Here is a 21,113-nt window from a genome sequence, read left to right as displayed (position 1 = left end):
AAGTCCTTAAATCTTAACTGCAAAGATGACTGAATCATTAATCAACATTTTTAAAATGAAGAAACTGAAATAGCAATATGCTGCCTGTTGATTAGAGGAGTCTAAGAACCCCTAATTGTCAAGAACCTCAACCACTGGATTGTTAGAGAATGATTGCATGACTCAGTTTCCTAAGACTACTGGAATCAAGCTATTTAAAGAAGCTGATAGAATATACTTTTCCTGAATACCAATATCCTTTCTTTCTTCATTATTTCTTTTCTGGAACAGAAAGTTTTTAAACCCTCTATCTATGTGTCATTTCCATTACAGGTGATTAAAATGAGGCTTAAAGAAATTGACACCTTCCCCAAGGTTATACAGCAGGTGAGTGATTGATCTGGGTGGGAGTCAAGGCTTCTAAACTAAATATCTGAACCACAGGATCAAGCTGATATCTCTGTACACACCAAGACGTAACAGAATGATATGCGATATGTTGTTCTGTGGCATACGACCACACGATTCTTACATCAAATACTAAGAAAAGAAAAAGACACGGTTTTTGGTTGTTATGTTTAAAAGCCATGATTTAAGTGTAAGAGATGAGATTTGAAAGGGGGGAAGGGATTTGGAGAACATATCGTGTAGGAAGCCGGCTGTAAACTGACAAGGGCCTTGCAGCCTGCAAGGTCAATCCCATGGGAAGCCTCGCCTCAGCATCTTCCCAGGAAGAACAAGATAACACTAATGCAGCCACAGACGTACAAACTTGCCAATACACAAAACAGAATGTTCTACTGATATCTGCTTGTTCTGCTAATATTTGTTGTATAGACAATTGTTCTAAGACTGTATATAAACTGTGTGTGAAATAAAGACTGCGCCACTGCTCCGCCATCCATGGACGGTGGACCTCCTGATCCCAGCTTTCCTGTCTCCGCGTCTTTTCTCAATCTCCTCGCCCTTCCCGCTCAGGCCGAGCCCTCCTGGCTGCAGTGGCCAGGGCAATTTCCAATTCCATGTTTTACTTCCTGCCCAACTCCATCTTTCAAATTGATAGAACTGAAGTTCAACAGAATAAAAGGAGAGTATAGTTTTAAGGACAGAGTAAAATGCATTATTGTGCTTTGCCCCATGGACCTTATTCTCTCCCCAAGCGGGGAGGGGGAGAACTCAGGGAAAAGGCGAAGAAAAATGGAAGGAGGACAAGCAAGAACAGTGCTAGATGCTCACTTTCTCACCATCATAATCTCCCATTTTCAGGGGGCGGTGGTGTCACAATTAGATATGGAGGGGAACCATAAGTTTCCTTTGTTTCCAAGAGGAAGACTCAGAAGGTGGGTAAAGGGAGAAGCAGTTAGTGCTTCCAAGAAATCTACCAAGACGGATATGTTTTGGCTATAACACACTTAAAAAGCCAGGGATGAGATTGTGAGTTAAGAAAAACATTGTACCTGAAAGCTACACTGGGTCCAGATGAGTGACTACCCCTATACAACATGCCACCCTAACAGTTAACATTAAGTTATGTCTCATATCTAGAGAATAAGGATTTAATCATTATGCCAACAACGGACTTATAATTGGAGACTCCGATGATGGCTTCTTTCTCATTACCAACTCTTGCCCATTATACAAGGTGTGATCAAACAATACGGTGAATGATTATACAAAAAAAAGTATTAAAGTAAAAGACACATTGTCATTAATCCCTCAAAATACTCCCCTTGCTAAAAATATATAGTAACAAAAGTCACAAATATCATATCTGATTATTACATAATTCCATTTTTGCACATGAAACTTACATCTGTTAAAAATATAGAAATATATTTCATAGATCTAATTCCCCTCTGTGTTATTTTATAATAGAAAAGTATACTTTGGAACATAGGTTTATGGCCCAATATTCTTATAAAAAATATGTATAAAAGAAATTTGGGAATAAATTATATTATAAAATAACTTAATATGCCCTGTGAAATGTTTTAGAAGAATCTGATTAAAAGAATCACTTACAATTACTTACATTTTTATGTATTCTGTGAGAATTACAAAATTAAAGGTTGCTAAATTCAAAATTACTTCCTTGAAAATATAAAAAATAAAAACTCTAGTAGCATTTGGAAGACTCTCTTCAACAATACTTACTAATAGTTGTGAATTGTCCATTTTGAATTTAAAATTATTTAATGTGGATAATCACCATATGACTCATACAAAAGATATTAAAGTCTTCATGATTATTTTTAATGATAACTTGAGTGGTTCTTTTTTCTTTTTTCTTTTTTACTAGACAGCTGTTTGTTCCTGTATCATCAAAGTAAAATGAAACAGTAGCTGAGTTGTCCTGGGTTCTTGCCAATTGTTAAACTGAAACTTAATTTTAAGTTACTCGAAGCAGCACTAAATTTTAATTCTAGTTGATAAGTTGTACAGTAGAAATAGAAGTAGAACTGAAATAAACGGGGACATAAAATGTATGGAAAATCTTAAAATAGCAAAACCAGAGTCACACATATGTAGGAACAATGAAGCAGAAAAGATCCTTGTAATGAAACTCCTGCAATAAATTGTTTATGACCATCAAGCCTTCTTAAATGAAAATTTCTTCTGTGCCAAGACATCAAAAATGGCTTCATAACCTGTCGGTAGCCATGTCAGTTCTAAACATACGGGATAGAGAGGGAAAGCGGAAATGTAGCAATAACAGAGGAAAAGACTGCTGCTGGTGTAGTTTTACAAAAGATTCTTCTGAGTTAGAAATTTCTTGATGCCTCATGAGAGTTTGAGGTCTTTCTTCCAAAACTTTCACTGCTGCTAAGAACAGGTTAAGCCTATATCTAGAAAGACTACATAATGAAATGTACTGGAAAAACTAAAAGGCAGGAAATGGGCATTGGGAATGTCAACTATAATATTCATATACAGTAAATTGCTACTTGTGTTGAAGGTGTCATGGGTGGGGAGAAGGAGTTGGAAGGCATAACAAGAGGAAAGGCAAGACAGACCTTACTGGCAGGGGTGGTCCAACAACCCACGTCATGAGCATCACTTGGGACTTGTCAGAAGTGTGAAGCCCCAGGCACCACCCAAACATACTAAATCAGAAGATGCTTTTTAACAAGATCCCAGGTGATTCACGTGCACATCAATGCTGGAGAGGCACCGGCTTGGAAGATGCCGACTTCGCCCTCATCTGCCACTCCTCTTTGCTTCAAACACCTTACAACCCTTTACAACCTGGTTGAACTACGCCTCTCATGACTAAAAGTTGACGATGAAGTACAATTTGTAATTGGAAAACCCAATGACTTTTCAAGTGGTCTTTAGTAATTTTGGAAGCATTACAGAAGAAAGTATATGTCCTAGATGGCCTTGGAGATACATACATATCACCAGCACCAGCACCAGCACCACCACCCCCCCCCCACACTCCCAATCTGCTTTGAGAAAACAATCTGATTTTGTTCCTTGTTCCTATCTCACTGAAGAATTTCAATTTTATGTCACTTCCAGTTGGAATGTATAAAGAAATTAGTATATGTAAATTCTATATCTTTGATATATTTAATTATGAAAGAGTGTGCTGTTTGAGTATAGCAATTGAAAGATTATTCTTTATCGTATATTCACTCTGCTCTCTAGAAAGTATGGCAGCAGTGGGAGCCAGCTGATGCCATGCAGTTTTGCTTTCCTTACTACCTTAAGGAAAACAACTTGGGCCCTTAGGCCTGAAAAAAAAGGTAAGTGCACAGCTGTCTCAGCTGTGTGTCGTCTGTCAGACTCTAAACCACAATGGTATTTCTAAAAACTTAATATCCCTTTGAAAGTACAAACTTGGAGTTCTCTCTCCAATTTCTAAAATTTACCATAAAGAGATAATTTAATATTGGAAAGGTCTTACTATTGAGGATTTATACCTTTGATAACCTGTTACTCTTTGTAAATCCTTCCTCCATTAATACATTCAAGAAGTACAGCTTCGAGGTAGTCACTCAGTTATAAAGACATGCGAGAGGCAGTGTGACACAGTGAAGTCAGTATTATACTTAGCCAGAATAGAGTAAGTTTAAATCCCAGCTTTACCAACTGTGGAAAATACTGACTCTCTTTGAGCCTCAGTAAGTTCATCTGTAAAATCGGATTAGTAGTGTCTATGTCACATATGTGCAATTATAACTAAGAGGGTGACAGATATAAAATGCAAAATACATTGCCGGGCAGACAGTAGATATTTGACTAAGTGATACTTTTGGTCCTCCTTTACCCTGTAAGTGGATTAAAAACAAACAAACAGACAAAAACAAAAACAAAATAACTTTCCACCAGAGCCCATGGATGCTGTGAATCAGGTAAAGTTTGCTTCTAGTGCCTCTAGACTTCCTCTCAGTTATCAAATATCTCTGTGCTTTTTCTAGCTTCCAGTTCTGGGAGAACACTGAATAAATCCATTCACACAAAATGCTTCTAATGGAATAATTGATTCAATACTTTCCTTTCACAACTCTATAGACATAAAACTCTACTGAGTTCTAGCATTTTACATTCCTTTGGTATTTTCCTTTGATGATAACCAGTCTGCTTTTTATAATGCTCTCATCTGGAAGCATCCAGCACTTTTTCCATTTTATTTGAAGTACTAAAAATGTCAACACATACAGTCAACGCTCATTATGTGAGGCCACTCAACATCTGTGATCACCCTCCCTATAAATATATTTGGTAATTAGCCACAATGTGGATCCCACCTTCCCACGCAAGGCAGAAGCCAGAAATTCCCTCATCTTCCTACTTTCTTCCAGTCAAGGTTCCAGCACATGACTCAGCTTCCACCAATCAGATGCAACCTCAAGAGCAAGGAAGTCAGAAGCGAGCATAACGGGGAGGGAGCTACGCCCTGGAGAATCATCTTCTAATGAACGTGGTTCTCACTCTGCTTGGTTCCTTGTGAGGATGGTGACAGAACTCTGGACTCTAAAAGCTACTGAGCCCCCCGGGAAAGAAAGGTGGTTGGGTATTATTTCTGGCTATATGGAGTGCTCTCAAGCCTGTGAGAGAAACTGTGGGCTACAGAACTGTGGGCTGCAGAAATCCTATTTCTGCTTAAACTGGCAAGAGTGAATTCCTTAGTTTGCAACTAAAACTGTGACCCACATGTGAAGACAAGTTTATGAGTAGATCTATTTTCACTAATTTTTCCTTTCAATATGATGATTGAAGACCTTCATCCTATCTTGGATATTTTCTCTATTTGTGGATAATTGCTTATCTCACTATGCTCTCCTTCAGAAATTTTCTATTTATATTAACATTTATATATACAAAACCAAATGAAACTATATATGTACATGTTATGTGTAACTACATATACACATATATGTAGCACATTATATACACATATTTATATATACAAATAAAACTATGTATCATGCTACATATAAACTATATATAACTATATATATATAACTATATATATATATACACGTATACTATGCACAATAATACAAACATATGAGTATGTATACCGTGTTCTCAATCTATCATCTAAGCTTATCCTTTCAGTCATCATTTTCATGCCTTTGGTATTTTTCATTAAGTTCTGGGAAAATATCTATAACTTCTACTTAAATCATCAGTCTATCAATTGCACATTGCCTCACTGCAGTTATAAATTCAAAGGTTAATCTCTGTGACCTTTGAATCTCTTAGTGATCTTTTCTGATGCTCTATTGTTCCTCTTTTAAAGTATTTTATTTTCACACATGTATTCTGTATCAGTTAAAATAGATTAGGTTACACTGTAGTAATAAACACATCCTAAATCTCAGTGAATAAGACAACAAACTTCATTTCTCACTTATTCAATTTATCCAGTGTGGGTGAGCTGGGAGGGTTGTCTCCATTTCAGGATCTATTGCCACAGTTTCCAATTCAGGAAATGGGAAAAGCACTTACTCCTGCAGCTTTGGCTCAACAGTGACATACATCGCCTTCACACACATTCAATGAACCAAGGAAGACCCAGGAAGGTCTTTGGATTGGAAGAAAGCTGGACAGGGCAATCCGATTGAGTTTCTTGAAAGTGGAAGGCCAAACAAATCTGGTGAGCAGCATTGCTACTTCCACACCACAATGCCTTCTTGTGAATCACCTTGGTGACAGGAATTACAGATGTTCTCAGTGGGTTTTCTCACTGTAAATCTCACTGTTTTGGTGAGGCTCCTTAACTTGGATACATCTGATGCGTCCTTCTTATCTGAATTGCCAAACTGAAATCACGTATTTCAAAATGTTCTATGTGCTTATCCTGCAGGGAAAAATTTTTTATCCATTATTGAGAGTTGAAATGGATCTGCTAGAAATTTCTCAAATTTCAAGCCGTTTAAAGATCCCAATAAGATAAAGACTTGCTCCTTGACGGCTGGCCCCAGGCTCTCACCTTTTTTAATCTAGTCTCAACTAAATGGAATGTTTTTTTTTTTTTTTTTCGCTTTTGGGATGAACTTTTATCCCCACCTCTTATAGGTTCTTGGCATCATTTTTTTGGGAACTAGCCAAGAAAAGGGAAGTTAAATGAGTGTGCCCGAACCATATCTTGTACTGTAACATTTCCTAGATTGGTGATTTTAGATATTAGGTCTACCATTAGTCAAGCTAACTAAGGCACAGTCAGGGAGACAAATACCTTTCCCTCTTACCCAACTGGTCACCAAAACTGGCTAATTTTGTCTCCTAAATATCTTGCAAGAGAACAGAGCTCTTGAATTAAAAATTAATATCAAACTCAATTTACAACAATTTGGCATCCATAGCGGAAATATTATATGTAACATTAAATAAGTAAAATCCTGACAGCTAATTTTTTTTTTCAAATTGAAGTTTATTGGGGTGACAACTGTTTGTAAAGTTACATAGATTTCAGGTGTACAATTCTGTAATCTATTATCTATATATCTCATATTGTGTGTTCACCACCCAGAGTCAGTTTTTGATAAAGCTACATTCAAGTGAAAACCAATAAGCTTTCTTTTTTGTTTTTCGAATGTTCATAGCAGCTTTATTTGCAATAGCCAAAAACAACCCAGATGTCCTTCAACAAGTGAATGGGTAAACTACGGTACACCCGTACCGTCAAGTGTTATTCAGCAACAAAAAACAATAAGTTTCCTTAGTTCTTTCAGCAAACAAAGTCTTAAATGTTCTTGATTAGTAGGGAAAGAGGTTGGTGTTCAGCTTGCACAGGAAGCACTCAAGAAATACTTGAATTTGACAGAGCCAAAAAACAGAACTGAGTAAAAACATTCATGGGGACTGCCACCAAGTTGAGTAAGATATGGCCAGGCTGCAGTGGTCATACTTGCAATCAATATATGTAGGAAGATCCTGACTGCAACTTGATGAGGAATACAGACTGCAAAAAGCTAGAGAGAAAGTTCTGAAAAATAAATCATAAATATTTCCGTATCGTCGATGCAGAACAGAAACTTTCCACTGGTTTCTAGCACTATAGTAACTAAAGAAAAGTTACAAGCAATATATTTAACAAGGACATTTTTTGTAATGCTCTCATAATGGGTTTTCATTGGTAGACCTTGAATTTCAGACACTAATTTCATATGCAGCCAAACCTTTTTTATAAAAGTATCTATTCTGATTAAGATGAATTAGCCTATAGAAACTTGTACATTCCCATCCTTACAAATGGTTTATTATGACTAAAAGCGTAATGTTTTGTTCATGAAGAACAAAAGTCCTCTCCCTCATAAAGCACCTAATCTTGTCATGTAAAGGAACGTGTCTTAAAAATTATTCTCCTGCTGAAGGTTCTTTCAGATTGGCTACAGTTTATTTTATAAATATACCAATAGTCAATTGAATCCTGATTTTTCTTTGTAGATACCAGTTTTAGGAATGGTAAACATTAATGTGGAGGGGGGACATGGAACTGAAACCTCACCGTACACTCTTTCCTCTCAAACAGATCTTGGATTTCTTATTTAAAACATAGAAAGCCAAGTAGGAAGCCACTAAGATACAGTTATAATAACAGTCTCAAATTATAAATGGAAAGTAATCTTATAAAACTTGCTTTAAATATTGGTTATTGAGGGACAGGGTTAGGTAGGTGTATGTGTTTATAAAGGACAACACAAGGAATATCTGCAGTGATGAAAATAGTCTGTATTTTGGCTGTGGTGACGGATACACAAACCTATACATGTGATAAAAGTGCAGAGAAGTAAACACACATACACATAAAACTGAGGAAATCCAGTAAGACCAGTGGATTGTATTAATGTCAACATCCTGGTTTTAATATTGTCTAATAGTTCCACAAGGTACTACTCTTGGGGAAATTGGATAAATGACACAGGAGATCTCGCTGTATTATTCTTTATGGCTGCATGCAAATACACAGTGATCTCAAACTAAAAAGTGGAAAAAAACGTTCTAAAGTTCCTCTACTTTTCTTCAAAGACCATGTTTTAAAACCATCCAAATGTGAACCAATTCTTCTGTTATTTTCTTCCCTTGTAAGAGTCATCTACATAATTACAAACTTATCCCTAGACGTCATGCACGGAGCCCATAGTGTACACGTCATCTAATGAAGCATTTAGGTGGAGATTTATAGAGTGAAATTCCGGTAAGAGTATGAGAAAAGGGGTATACGTAGTGCTTACAGAACAAATAATGCTTTCTTAACGACTGTACAAATCATGTGAGTTTCTTACAAATATCTTCCTTTAACCTAAACCATTACTTAAGGACTTTCTTTTCATATTCACAACAAAAATTTTTATCTGCCTTTTGTTTTGCTGTTATTCTAAACAGCCTTCCTGATAATATTTCTGAAAATAGAAGTGCTAAAGATCTAAAAAATATATTGTTCCAATACATAGCAATTATAGGGCTGTTCTGAGAATTTGATAGGCCTTAAGTATATTTGCATTTGATAATCCTCTCTACTACCAAACATAATAAAATGTATCCACATGGCACATTCAATATAATAAATATCGAAACATAGATATTGGGATTGCAGATGACTAATTGACACAAGGTTTTGTTTTGGAGACAATTAATTACAGAGTTATTAATTTCAATTGTGCGATTTTCTTTTTGTGTTGTATGGCCATTAATTTTTGAAGGGAAGGGAAAGCGGTCTCAATAATTGGCAGCATCCTGAAAGCTCATGTGTGGTACGAACTATGCACATAAACTATAATGAAAAAAACAGTCCTGATTTTGCAAGGTTAAGCAGCATAATGCACTTGGAGAATGGGGAACAAAGGGCGTAAGATAGGAGAATCAGTATTATTAATTGCTTTCCCAAAGCCACAGTGTTGATCTTCTAAGGTACAGCAGCAAAAACTCACCTGAGCATGTGGGCAGCATTGAAGACCACATCAAACTCCGAGCTGTCCAGTTCAGCTGCTTTTTTGGCCATCTCGGCTGCTTCTATGAGGCGAGCTTCTTCCAGAAGAAACTGACCTGCAAAGTATAAGAACAATGCTTGAGGAGATAATAAAGCTAAGACTTACCTGTGCCGTAAATCTACATGCTCATTATGTAGTCACATTGTAAATGCCTTTCCCTTAATTGCAGGACATCGCAATGCCATTTGTCTGGTACATTAACTAATTTTTTTTTTTCTTAAAATAAAATCCTGTATGGACTACTGAAGAACTAAAATGACCGAAAGATATGTTACAATTATGCAAACAGGTAAAAAAGTATTAATTTTTTTAAAGCTAATGGGAAGATTAATGTTTTCTTTTTGTCCAGTTTTATTGAAAAATAACTGATATACACTACTGTATAAGTTTAAGTCATACAGCATGACGGTCTGATTTACACACATTGTGAAATGATTACCAATGTTTTCTAATGGTCAATGTATTTGAGACTTAAGGCATTGGAGTAGTTCTACTGCTAAATCTACAGCTCAGGTGCCATATATTTTAGCAAGCAACCAATCAACTGGTTTAAACATTCCCCTATATAGTCTTTTATCATATGCTTCATCACTAGTATAAAATTTAATTATTAACTATAAATATCTGTGCTCCTAAGATGATAGCTGCTTTGGAGAAAGAAAAGAGGTATTACAAATACACATTGAGTTGATTTTAATTATTGGTTCTTTAAAACAGCTTCCTTCTCCAATGCATATGCACAAACAGGACTAGTCACATTGAGATATATTTATTTCTTATATTTAAGTAACACTAAAATTATTAAAAGAACATAGAAATGGCAGTTTAGCATTAACTCATTCTTAATTAGGTTGACTGATAAACATGGAAAAAATATTTGCCAGTTCAGACTTTCGGTATTACTTTCAAGTCAGCCTTGCAAGGTAGACAGAACCATACAAGTCTCCAAAACTGTACCTCAAGAATTGTTATGTAATGCTATCCCCAAATTACATTGTAAAAGCAAAGAAAACAACATAAAAGTTGAGCCTAATTTTAAGGCTGTAAACATACAAACAGAGGATAGACTGATATTTTATAGCTAGGGATTTATTAGCAGCAAAAGTAATGATGTTAGATGCCTTATCTGATATCGCTATTCAAATGAAAAACAAATCAAGGGATGACAGATATGCAGAAACCATTCATGCAACTGACAGGCTTATAGAGTTGTGATCTAATGATTATTTCTTCTTGCTTTGGGGTTTCCTGTTTGCTTAAAATTCAAGCCTTTACCAATACACTAAAAAGAGTTATAAAATTGATTTGCAAGTCCTGAGTTGCACACAGAAACAGGAAAACTTTAAAAATGGTAAATCTTTCTAGGTGGCTGTAGAGAAGAAGCCATTAGTTCATCTAATAAATATTACAAACTGTCTTCTAACCCAAAAAGACCAGTCCTCAATATACAAGGGAAAATGTTCTGTTTTAAGGATTGTCATAAACCACAGCCACTGTCTGTACTTAAGCTTCTAAACTTCAATTGGTAAAGAATGGTGAGTAAAAATAAGCCTAGGATTTCAAGTCTATATTTTTAAATGAATTGATAGTTTTAAGACCAGGACTTGGAGACTCATCAGCTTTTTTTACAAAAAGTTTTGTTAGTTTGTAACCTAATATTCTGTGGCTTTCTTATGTACCAAAATAAACATAATTGTTGGGTTAGAAAATTATTAAGGAAACGGAGCCGTAAATAATTACATTTAGAAATAGAAAAACACATTACCCATGAAATTTGTGTATGTGCTAACTCTACAAATACGTTGATATGAGATTCAATATAAAGCACACATGGTTTAAAAAAAGTAAAACAAGAAATTGGACAATGGATCCAATTGGACAATTGCACGCTGAGTAATGACTATCTCTTCATATACATCTTAGTAAAGGATAGCAGGCTACACCTAGTTTTCGTTATGCTTATTATAGATTGTTTTTTAAAATTAAAACATAATATTAATTGCTACCTGTCTTCAAAGCATAATATTTACCTAAGTCAATGTATTAATACATGTTTTAGTTACTTATTTGTGATACTGCAACAAAAGATAATGCAGGATTTATTCATTGTTCTTTGTCCTTTGGTGGCTATTAACTCTGAAATGTATTCTGTTATTAATAGTTAGAAAAATGCAACAATTAATTGAATAATGAAGGTTATTTTTTTTAAATTCATTACTCCAGCCTGTAGAGGGAGAAGGAGATATATTAGCTCTAGTAAAAGAAGATAGAGAAAGAAAGGACGTGAATCTATACTGTCCACATAGAAAGGAACAGTGATAGAAGTCTGTGTGTAAAGATAATGATTCAATGGCATAAGAGGCCAGTTTATACTCAATGCCCCAGAGCTCAGGTTTTCGAGCTTTGTTAATGTTAAACACATCTTTAACATTCAACAACACAAAAAGAAAGAACATTAACTAATTGTGTAAAATTAAACATTTGACTTTTATCATAATTTAAAAACATTTTCTATGGTTTAAGCTTTGCCATACAACATACACTTTGTGAACAGCTTGCAAGTTTCCAAAATTACATGAAACACATAAATTTTTATATTGTAAATGGTGACAGAAATAATTCCCATATGATAATGTTGTAACAGTGAATTTCATTCACCATATTAGCATTCAGAAAAACAGTATCACAACCTACTAGCTAGGTATTTCCATAACTCCCCCCATTCTGTTCTCTACAGGCCATATATCTCAATAGTCCGGCATTAATGTTGTCTTATGATAAAGGCATAAAATATTATGCGGTATGAATCATTTGGTTTCTTTTTTAAACTGAATTTGAAAATTTGAACTCAAGTTGAAATTAAATTATTCTTCTTTGTTTGCAATGATTGTTCATTTGAAATATAGCACAGGACTGATAAAAAATAGAGGAATAAGCATTTCAAATACACAGAACCAACAGAAAGGGGGAAAACAAAAACATACTAGGTTTCTTCTTAACAACTATCCAAAGAAACTAAATTGATATGTTAGTGGTGGAATAATAAGAAACAAAATCTCCCCTTACTCCTTCTTAAAGACTTTATTTACCTCAAATCACACCTTTTCCACCAGCTTCATCTATTTTTGCTACCACCAGACACAGGCTCCAGCCTCTCTGTCTTTTCGCTTAGTGTAACCTTCTGCTTCATATCCTTTCTTACCTTGAACTCTCAGCCTCTAAGGTCCCTCTCCACCCCAGTCTCTTGTCCTGTCTTGCCAACCTATTATAACTGAACATCTTTCATTTTTATGCCCAAAACATTTCCTTCTTGGTGAATTCCTCTTCAACCAATTTCCAACAGTGTTAGAATTGCTTATAAATTATATTCACTGCAATAGAATTTACCATCTAAACCAAAACGTTTAAAAGAATAAAAGAACGGTATTACTAATTATGCTGGAATAAGGGGCTATCAGCCAGGATTGTTCCAATATGACCACTCCACTTACAGTGTATGTGGCAGGATGTGGATCTGTCTTATTGCTCTTGGGAAGTGAACCGTTTTACCCACTAAGGCATGGAACCACTGCTAGGAAGAATGGTCAGTATTAGCAAGAGAGATATGGGTGCCCTTCACTGAAGAATATAAAGGTCTACAGTTGTACCTACCAAGACTGAGCCAGGTCCTGAGGCTCGGATTGTGGAAGCAGCTACTGGGGCTCTGAAAGTGAGGGTAGACTACAAGATGCAGCCAGGACACTATGGGGAGTGCAGAGGGTTAGAAAAGGAAAGCAAAGGCAGGCACATGGGGGAGTCCATTCACATGGGTGGACTCTCTGCAAGGCCAGCAAGGTTCTCAGTGGTTCTTAAGCTTCCATGCACGTCAAAGTCATTTGGAGGATAAAACAGAAAGCTGGGCCCCGTCTTCAGTTTCAGACTCACTGGGTCTTGGGGAGAGCCTACGATCTGCATTTTTAACAAGTTCCCAGGGGATTCTGATGCTGCTAGTCTAGTTTGAAAACTAGTATCTTATGCGAGCAATAAAATAAATACTTTGCACCACACTCTGGACTCTATGCCTGGGATTAGCTATCAGTTAGTCCGAGCTCTTCCAGTTAATGAACTGCCATGTGCCTTGCCTTTCCCTACTATGGCCATAATTCCCAGGCTGCGCACTGTATCTGTGCGAAAAGAAAGACGCACGTGTATGAATCAGATAGACTCATTCGCTGTAAGTTTACTCTTTCAAACTCTTAAAATAAGGAGACTTAAGTGTTTTATTCATCATATGCAGGAGAGTTCTGAGAAATCACTTCTTTTTCACATTTGGTAAAAAAAAATACATTCTTTGTGTTTGATAATCGAGTAGAATTTGAAATAAAGGAACCATAAAAAATCTCAAGCAAGCTATTATTTTGCTCCCATGCGTGTATCGTGCTACCACACTTTGTCAGAATTTCTTTGGTTTGTAATTTGTCTTACCCAAGTTAATTATCATCATCTGAACTTAATTGTCTCAAAGTAAAGGGAGAAAAAAGGAAAAAGCGAGATGAGAAATGGTAAAGGAAAGAAAGACATCTGCGGAGGGAAAAACAAAAGAGAATATAAAGGGAGGAAGCATTCTCTAGCAGTCCAGATACAATGAGTGTAAGTCTCCCACAGGCTTTGGGAAAGGGAAAAGAGCCGTCAACAGACCTGCATTCAACTGTTTCAGCATTAGACTTATACCATTTCTTCTCTGCACAATTTTCTAATTGAATCACTTAAACTACTCGTAGACTTTTACCAACATTTCAAGATGACAATCCTGTGAAGATCAATTCAGTAATTCTTGGATTTAAAATGCTGTCTGAAAGGTAGAAATCCATAAAAATGTAAGCTGGTCTTAAGCTATAGGCTCAAATACTGCTTTGTGAAAAAAAAAAAAAAGTTCTACATACAAACTCCCTAGATTAGTTGGGACTGGCAGTTCTTACTAAAATATTATGAAAAATTCACCCTTATGTTCAATGTAACTGAATTAAGGAGCTAAAACAATCTGTAATGGTGTTGTAATGATAGTTATTTTTTTTGGAAAAACTATTCATATGTAGCTTTAAAAAGTGTACAAAGGCAAATGGCAATCTTATAAAACAGCAACTAGAACATAATGTTTGCGTTAAAATTGTTCCCCTTGAGACGGACATTAGACTATCAAAATGTATTCAGAACCATCTTACTTCTATTGATACCAACCAGTCTCAAGCCATCATCTCACCCTGGATTATAGCAATAACTCCTAACTGGTCACCATACTTCTGCTCTTCGTCTTACAGAGCATTCTCAACATGGCAGTCAGAGTGATCCTGTTAAAATGGAAGTCAGATCCTGCCATTTGGGGAAAGTGAAAATCATTACACTGGACTATACAATCTGATATGATCAGCATGGGGTTCCTTCCTCCATGTCTCCATCTCGGTCCTCTGACCTCATCTCCATTGTCTCCTACTACTCTCCTTCTTGGTAACACATTCAATCTATATTAGCCTCCTGCCCTTTGTCTAACACACAGGAGGAACAAAGACTCCTGATTCAGAGTCTTTCCCTAGAATGTTCTTTCCCAAAATATCACACTGGCTCACTTTCTTGCTCCCTGGCACATTGTAGTGATTTAAGAAACACATGTTCAATGACAGGACTAAATTAACCAATCACATTCTTATGTGGCTACTGCTTCATCTTCAAAAGCAAGCTAGAATCTAGCCAGCACAGGATCCCAGGCATCTCTGTCACCTTACAGTGATTTTCGGCAAGGCTGCAGTGAATGGCCACACATGCTGGGTACTGATAATTTCCAAGAGAAATTTTAGATCTCCAAATTTCCCTTAGAATACAACAAATAATCCAGACATCGAACATCTTAATTCTAAAACAGTTCAAACTATGCAATTTGGCTAAAATCTATTATATTTCATTGTGCTGTGGAATAAATTTAATAGTCTGAGAAAGGAAGAAGAAAGTATAGCTTAATACATTCAATCCTCGAAATGTATGTTGTGCCTGTTGTATACAAGACATGGTAATACTGGCAGTGAGGGATACAAAGATCAATACAACGTTTATCCTTGAAACAGTTCCATTCTAGAAGGGGGAAGAGGAGATTATGGAGATAGTTTAACCACAGAATGGATATACATTTGAAAAAGAAGGTACAAGGTGTCACTTATCTATACACTAGATAAGTGTATCATATCTAGATGGAGGTGAAATTTTGTTTGGTTTTGTTCAACTTATAATTAAATTTGAATATGTATAAAGGGCACAAGTGAACTGTGACAAAGCGGCTATGGTCTTGTAATAAGATCAGAACAGCGAACATTACCAGCACCCAGAAGAAACTGTCCATACCTCAGGACTTTTTCGAAGACTCAGTTCATGGGAGCAGGAAAAAAGCCCCATGGAAGTATTTGGGCTAACTGGCGTTGGTGGCCTCTAACAGAAACAAGATGAGTGGGTAAAGCCGAACCAAGGGATTCAGGGGTGTTCCTATTAGGGGAGGTGAGTAATGCATCCCTGGCAAGACAGAAGGGTGACAACACAATGGTCAGGATTTGGACTAGTTCTCCACAGGAGATGCTGTTAGAGAGCTGGTTACTTGTCAATGGATGCTAGTTAAGCTTGGGAGAATTAAAAACACGGAGGGGGAGCTTCTCCTTTGCTTCTCTGAAGGGAGGCTTGCAGAGAGTCTCTCTTGCTGAGCCTCCCTTGTATTTTAGGCAAGGTTCTCCTCTTTAAAACCAATGTCTTCCCCCTTCCATTAGTTGTGTTGCTTTGTGTTTTTTGCTCTTGGCAGCCTGAGTTAAGAAAAGCTTTCGTTTACTGAGACCCAATGTGGTAAATATGCTATAGTTACTGTTGAAGGAAACAGGTGTGCCAGTGACTACAGAAAGGACACCCAGGAAATCAATCTAGACCCCTACTTTGATGTTGGGAGGCACGGGACCTGTCCCTAAATGAACATGACACCAAGAAATTGCCCTGAATTGTACAGATAGTGTGAAAGGTGTCTAAGGCAAAGGAGATTAGAACAGCAGGCCAGACCTCTGTGCTCAACCAGAAAGGGGATCAGGAAGGCTTGCATTGCTTTATTTCATTTATTTCTCCCCTGATTCTTTCCAAAAGGGTTGTGACATGCCAGAAAACCACTCGGGGAATTATTAAGACTGTCAGGTAGGGAATGGGAATTAGAGGGGGCTAAGCAGAAGAGGGGGAGACTGGGGAAGAATTGAAGAGATGAGAGAGAGAGAAGGAATGGGGGAGAGAACAAGAAGGGGAAGCACCACAATCCCATTAAAGCATTAAGTAATATACAGAGAGATTCAACAGGGAGCAAGTGTGCTTCATCATGGAAAGTAAGTTCATACTAGGCTTCAAATAAGTTTTACCACCTAAGGGAAACATACAACAGGAAAGACGTAACTAGATGAGAGGTACAGCCTAATCAAAGACACAGAAATGAGTAGCTCATTCTATTGCAGGATATTGTGCATTCTTAGATGAGTGAGTTGTAAGGGAAAAGATGAGGTGGACAGAAGGACTCAGGTGCTGAGGTCACTTTAAAGACATGGATATGACTCTGAGATTAAATGATGGTGGGTGTCAATGAGAATGGACGGGGGGCTCAAGGAGCTTACATCTTTTTCCTAAGCACAGCTCAGTCTTGTTAAGACTGGGAGCTTTAGTCTTACAGGGCTCCCAAGCCATCTCAAAGGGCTTCTCTGAGGTACTCATTTACAGAGGTGTCCACTGAGACACAGAGGAGTTAACAGCAGGATACAGAAACTTTGGGAACAATTGCTTTAATTCAGAGGAAGGCAGAATGCAAACAAGAATCTCCAAGTGTATTTAATCGTTAAATCAAAATAGCTAAGACTGGAAAAACAGTACCTTTCTCTCTTCCTCTCTTTCCCACCTGACTCCTCTCCATCTGTTTCTATTTACTGGTTCCTTATAATCCTCATTCTTCTTACAAGCAAATTATTCATTTTCTCTCTGGTCTTTTCTATGTTTTGATGGGTAAAGAGTCCCCTTTATCTTAATTCCCAGTTTTTATTCTGTCTCCTCTTCCCTGATTTCTGTCCCTTGTTTATGTACTTTAGTCAAAAAAAATTTTCTACACAATTCATTTGTTCTTCAGGACATTAGTATGATTTCTATTATAATTTTAAATAATAAATGGCCCTTGTCATAATTTATTAAGCATATATTATGTGCTAGTTATTTTATAAATTGGTAAATGAATCCTCATGATTTGAGACAGTAGCATCTCCAGATTAAGAAACTGAGGAACAGAAAGGCTAGCAGAAGAAAGAACATGCTCAAGGAGATGACAGTAGGGCTTGGCATGCCTCATTCCCAAATCTGTGATCTGCTGTCCAAAATCCACCACACTATTCCCTAATCCAAAGTTTAATTCCGTTTTCATCATCTTGCTTTTATGGTTTCTTGAATCCTACACAAAGACACATTCAAAAGAATATATGTAAATTGTTGTTATAGTCTGAATGTTTGTGCCCCCCTCATTCATGTGTTGAAGTCCTAATCACCAAGGCTATGGTATTTGGAGAGAGAGGTGTCTGTGAGAGATGCTAGGTCATGAAGGTGAGCCCCCATGAACGGCCTTAGTGCCCTTGTAAAAGAGACCCCGGAGAACTCCGTTGCTCCTTTTACCACTTGAAAACACAGAGCAAAGGTGGCTGTAAATGAGGAAGCAGGTCTCACCAGAAACTGAACCTGCGAACGCCATGATTTTGGACTTCCTGCCTGCAGAACTGTTGAGAAATACATTTCTGTTGTTCCTAAGTCATCCAGTTTCTGGTATTTTGTTACAGCAGACCGAACGGACTAAGTACTCAACTGTACCTTTCCTTAGTAAATCATGATCTAGAGATAAATAATTTAAAACAAAGTGGATTCTATTCCAATGTAAAAACTGGAAGGAGAGATGAGAACAGGAAACAGTAAAACTCACTGAAAGCCAGTCTATTCTTCTTTAGTCATTCTTTTATTGAAAATATAAGATTGACCACCTTCTTTGCATGAGGCACCGTGGTCAGTGCTGGAATCCCTGGAGCAAGTTTCCAAGAGTCTGTGGTTTTGAGCCACAGGCTCCTCCCTTTTCGTACAAGCATTACCTTGCTGTGTCATCATCAGAAGTAAAGGAGGTAGTATAAGTAAGCTGCACAGGCGGAGGTCTGGAGCCTCGCCTCCTGTCTTTGCTTTTCACTCCCCTTGTATCTTTCAGATTCTCTCCCTGTCTTGATGACTGTCCTTCCTTCCCGAATCCTCCAAGTACAGGATTAGGAGAGCTCCATGGGTTTCTCCACCAGCAGTCCTCTCAAACCGTAGCATTCACCACCGGGGACCCACCAGGCTCATATTTAGTAAGGGCACGTCTTTGAAAGCTCAAAGCAAACCATAAACATATCATGGGTTTAAGACTCAGGCAAGATTCAAATCCTTGCTCCGTCAAATTACTAGAGAAAGGGCCTTCAATATGTCACTTAACACTCTTGATACCTTAAATCTTGCATCTTCAAATAGAGATAATGGTATTTCTGCGCAGGTTTGGATTAGTGAAGTGACAGCATAAACGCAAAATTACCCAGCCCTGAGTCAGACATGAACCTGCTGAACATTGCACTTCAAAAATAGGAGCAGCATGAAAGAGCACAAACGTGCCCAGTATGACACCACGCGTTTTTCCTCATGTAAATTCTCAGAACTCTGGAGTTAGGTTATACCACATTACTTGAATGGATTTAATCATTCTAATATTGTGAAGCATCTTATCACGCTTACGTACATTATAATAGTATTCGCTTTTTTTTGAAGAGGTATAATAAAACTTGATGGGTGCTCTAGTCTGAATGTTTGTGTCCTCCCCAAATCTGTACGTTGAAATCATAACTCCCAGCGTGACAGTATTAGGAGACAGTATTAGGAGAGCTCTGCCCTCATAAATGGGATTAGTGCCTTCATAAAAGAGGCCCCAGACAGATCCCTCACTCTTTCTACCGTTCAAGTATACAGGTAGAAATCTGCTACCCAGAAGAGGACCCTCACCTCTCAGGAAGAGGCACCCTGATCTCAGGCTTCCCGCCTCCAGAACTGTGAGAAATAAATGTCTTTTGTTTATAAGCCACCTAGTCTGTGGTACTTTGTTAGAGCAGCCTGAATGGACTCATAAGACAGTGGGTCAGAACTGATGTCATCTTAGAATCTCAGAAGCATGGTAAAATCTTATCAGCATTTTACATATGAGGAAATGTGAGCTCTGAGAGGTAAGACACTTACTTACAGTCGCACAACTAACAAGTGCTCATTTGCATGACTATGATTCTAGGCTAGGTGACACCTGACTTCTACCAGTATAATGAGTCAGTTTGGAAACGTGTTTTATTAAAGATGTTTGTAAGACTCAAAGTATACACGATGTAGGTACCACACATTGACATATACTTATATAGGTTATGGGTTTTAGTTTTACTGTGAAAACTAGAATCTTATATAAGGTATATTTATATTTATAATTAGTATTTTATATTACTTCATGACAAAGATTATTGAAAATAACTTTTAAAAGGGTAATAAGTAGTGGATGCAAAATAATCTTATATATACACAACATTCTTACCAATTCTCCTTTCTGAAAAGAAAATTCAAGCAGAACTAAGAAGAGAATGGGTAATATAAATTCATGAATTCGATAAAGATTTCTCCCTCTTACTTTCAGGTCCTTTAGGTCTTCAAAATGCAGAGGAAAAATTATCAAATAAAGAAAAATGTCCTTATCAATTGATGAACCTTGGCCCTTAAATGAGTTGTTCATATTTTAGAAGATAAAGAGAAAAGAAATAGTCTTCTGCCTCTGAATGTCCCTAATGATAATAAAAGGTGGTTCCCAACTTTCAGTGTATTTGATACATATTGTATCACCTACCAATAAAGTATCTATGAATGTAAATGACATGTCTCTGTTCATCTTTTATGTTGACATACGAGACAATGACAATGCAGGGTGGCAGTCAGGAGTGACTTGATTCAAACTCCGCCTCTACTATTAACTGGCACTGAAACCTGTGGAAATTTACTTTACAGCTTGATGATTTCGCTTTCCTCATCTGTTGAAAGGAAACACTCAGGTAACCTCCCTACTTGGCTTTTGTGGAGATAAAATGAGATGCTACATGTGAATTTCTCAGGACATAAAAGTACTGAGTAAATGTTTGTACTATTTTTATATTTGATGAATTCATCATGGAAAGATGGTATATGATAGAGAATTCAGGCAAGATGTTTTCCTCTACTTTTTACTCCTTTTTCACTTAATTTTTATGTCAAATTTTACGTGATAAATTCTGTTAAATAATTTATGGAAGATTATTTGGTTACTATCATAATTTTCCTACTATATTTTCTACAAACTAGCTGTACAATAATTTAGGTGCTTATTCTTTTCCATTTTTTAAAAAGTGTATATTCCTGTGTTCTGATCGATGTGGTGATGTCACTCTCCCGGGCGGGCCTAAGCCGCACCAGAAAAAAAAAAAAAAAGTATATGTTCCTTCATAAAATAATGTGCTCATGAAAGAAAATGTAAAACAAATAAAAACATTAAGCCTGTCAAAAAAAAAAATAATTGGCTACAAAAGTCCAAAAAGCTAA

At 36.9% G+C, this 21,113-nt stretch overlaps 1 protein-coding gene across 1 annotated transcript in view; it reads right to left on the bottom strand.

Annotated features, from left to right (window-relative positions):
* Positions 1-21,113, bottom strand: part of TMTC2 (transmembrane O-mannosyltransferase targeting cadherins 2) — a 400,877-nt gene that overhangs the window by 56,196 nt on the left and 323,568 nt on the right. The window contains exon 10 of the mRNA XM_081058171.1: positions 9,366-9,480. Within this exon, the coding sequence (XP_080914297.1) occupies positions 9,366-9,480 (115 nt within the window). The remainder of the gene's footprint in view (positions 1-9,365; positions 9,481-21,113) is intronic.

Source organism: Rhinolophus hipposideros (assembly GCF_964194185.1).
Source record: "Rhinolophus hipposideros genome assembly, chromosome: 9".
NCBI lineage: Eukaryota > Metazoa > Chordata > Mammalia > Chiroptera > Rhinolophidae > Rhinolophus > Rhinolophus hipposideros.
Note: the sequence above shows the minus strand (reverse complement) of the source record. Positions and strands in the feature narration are given on the sequence as shown.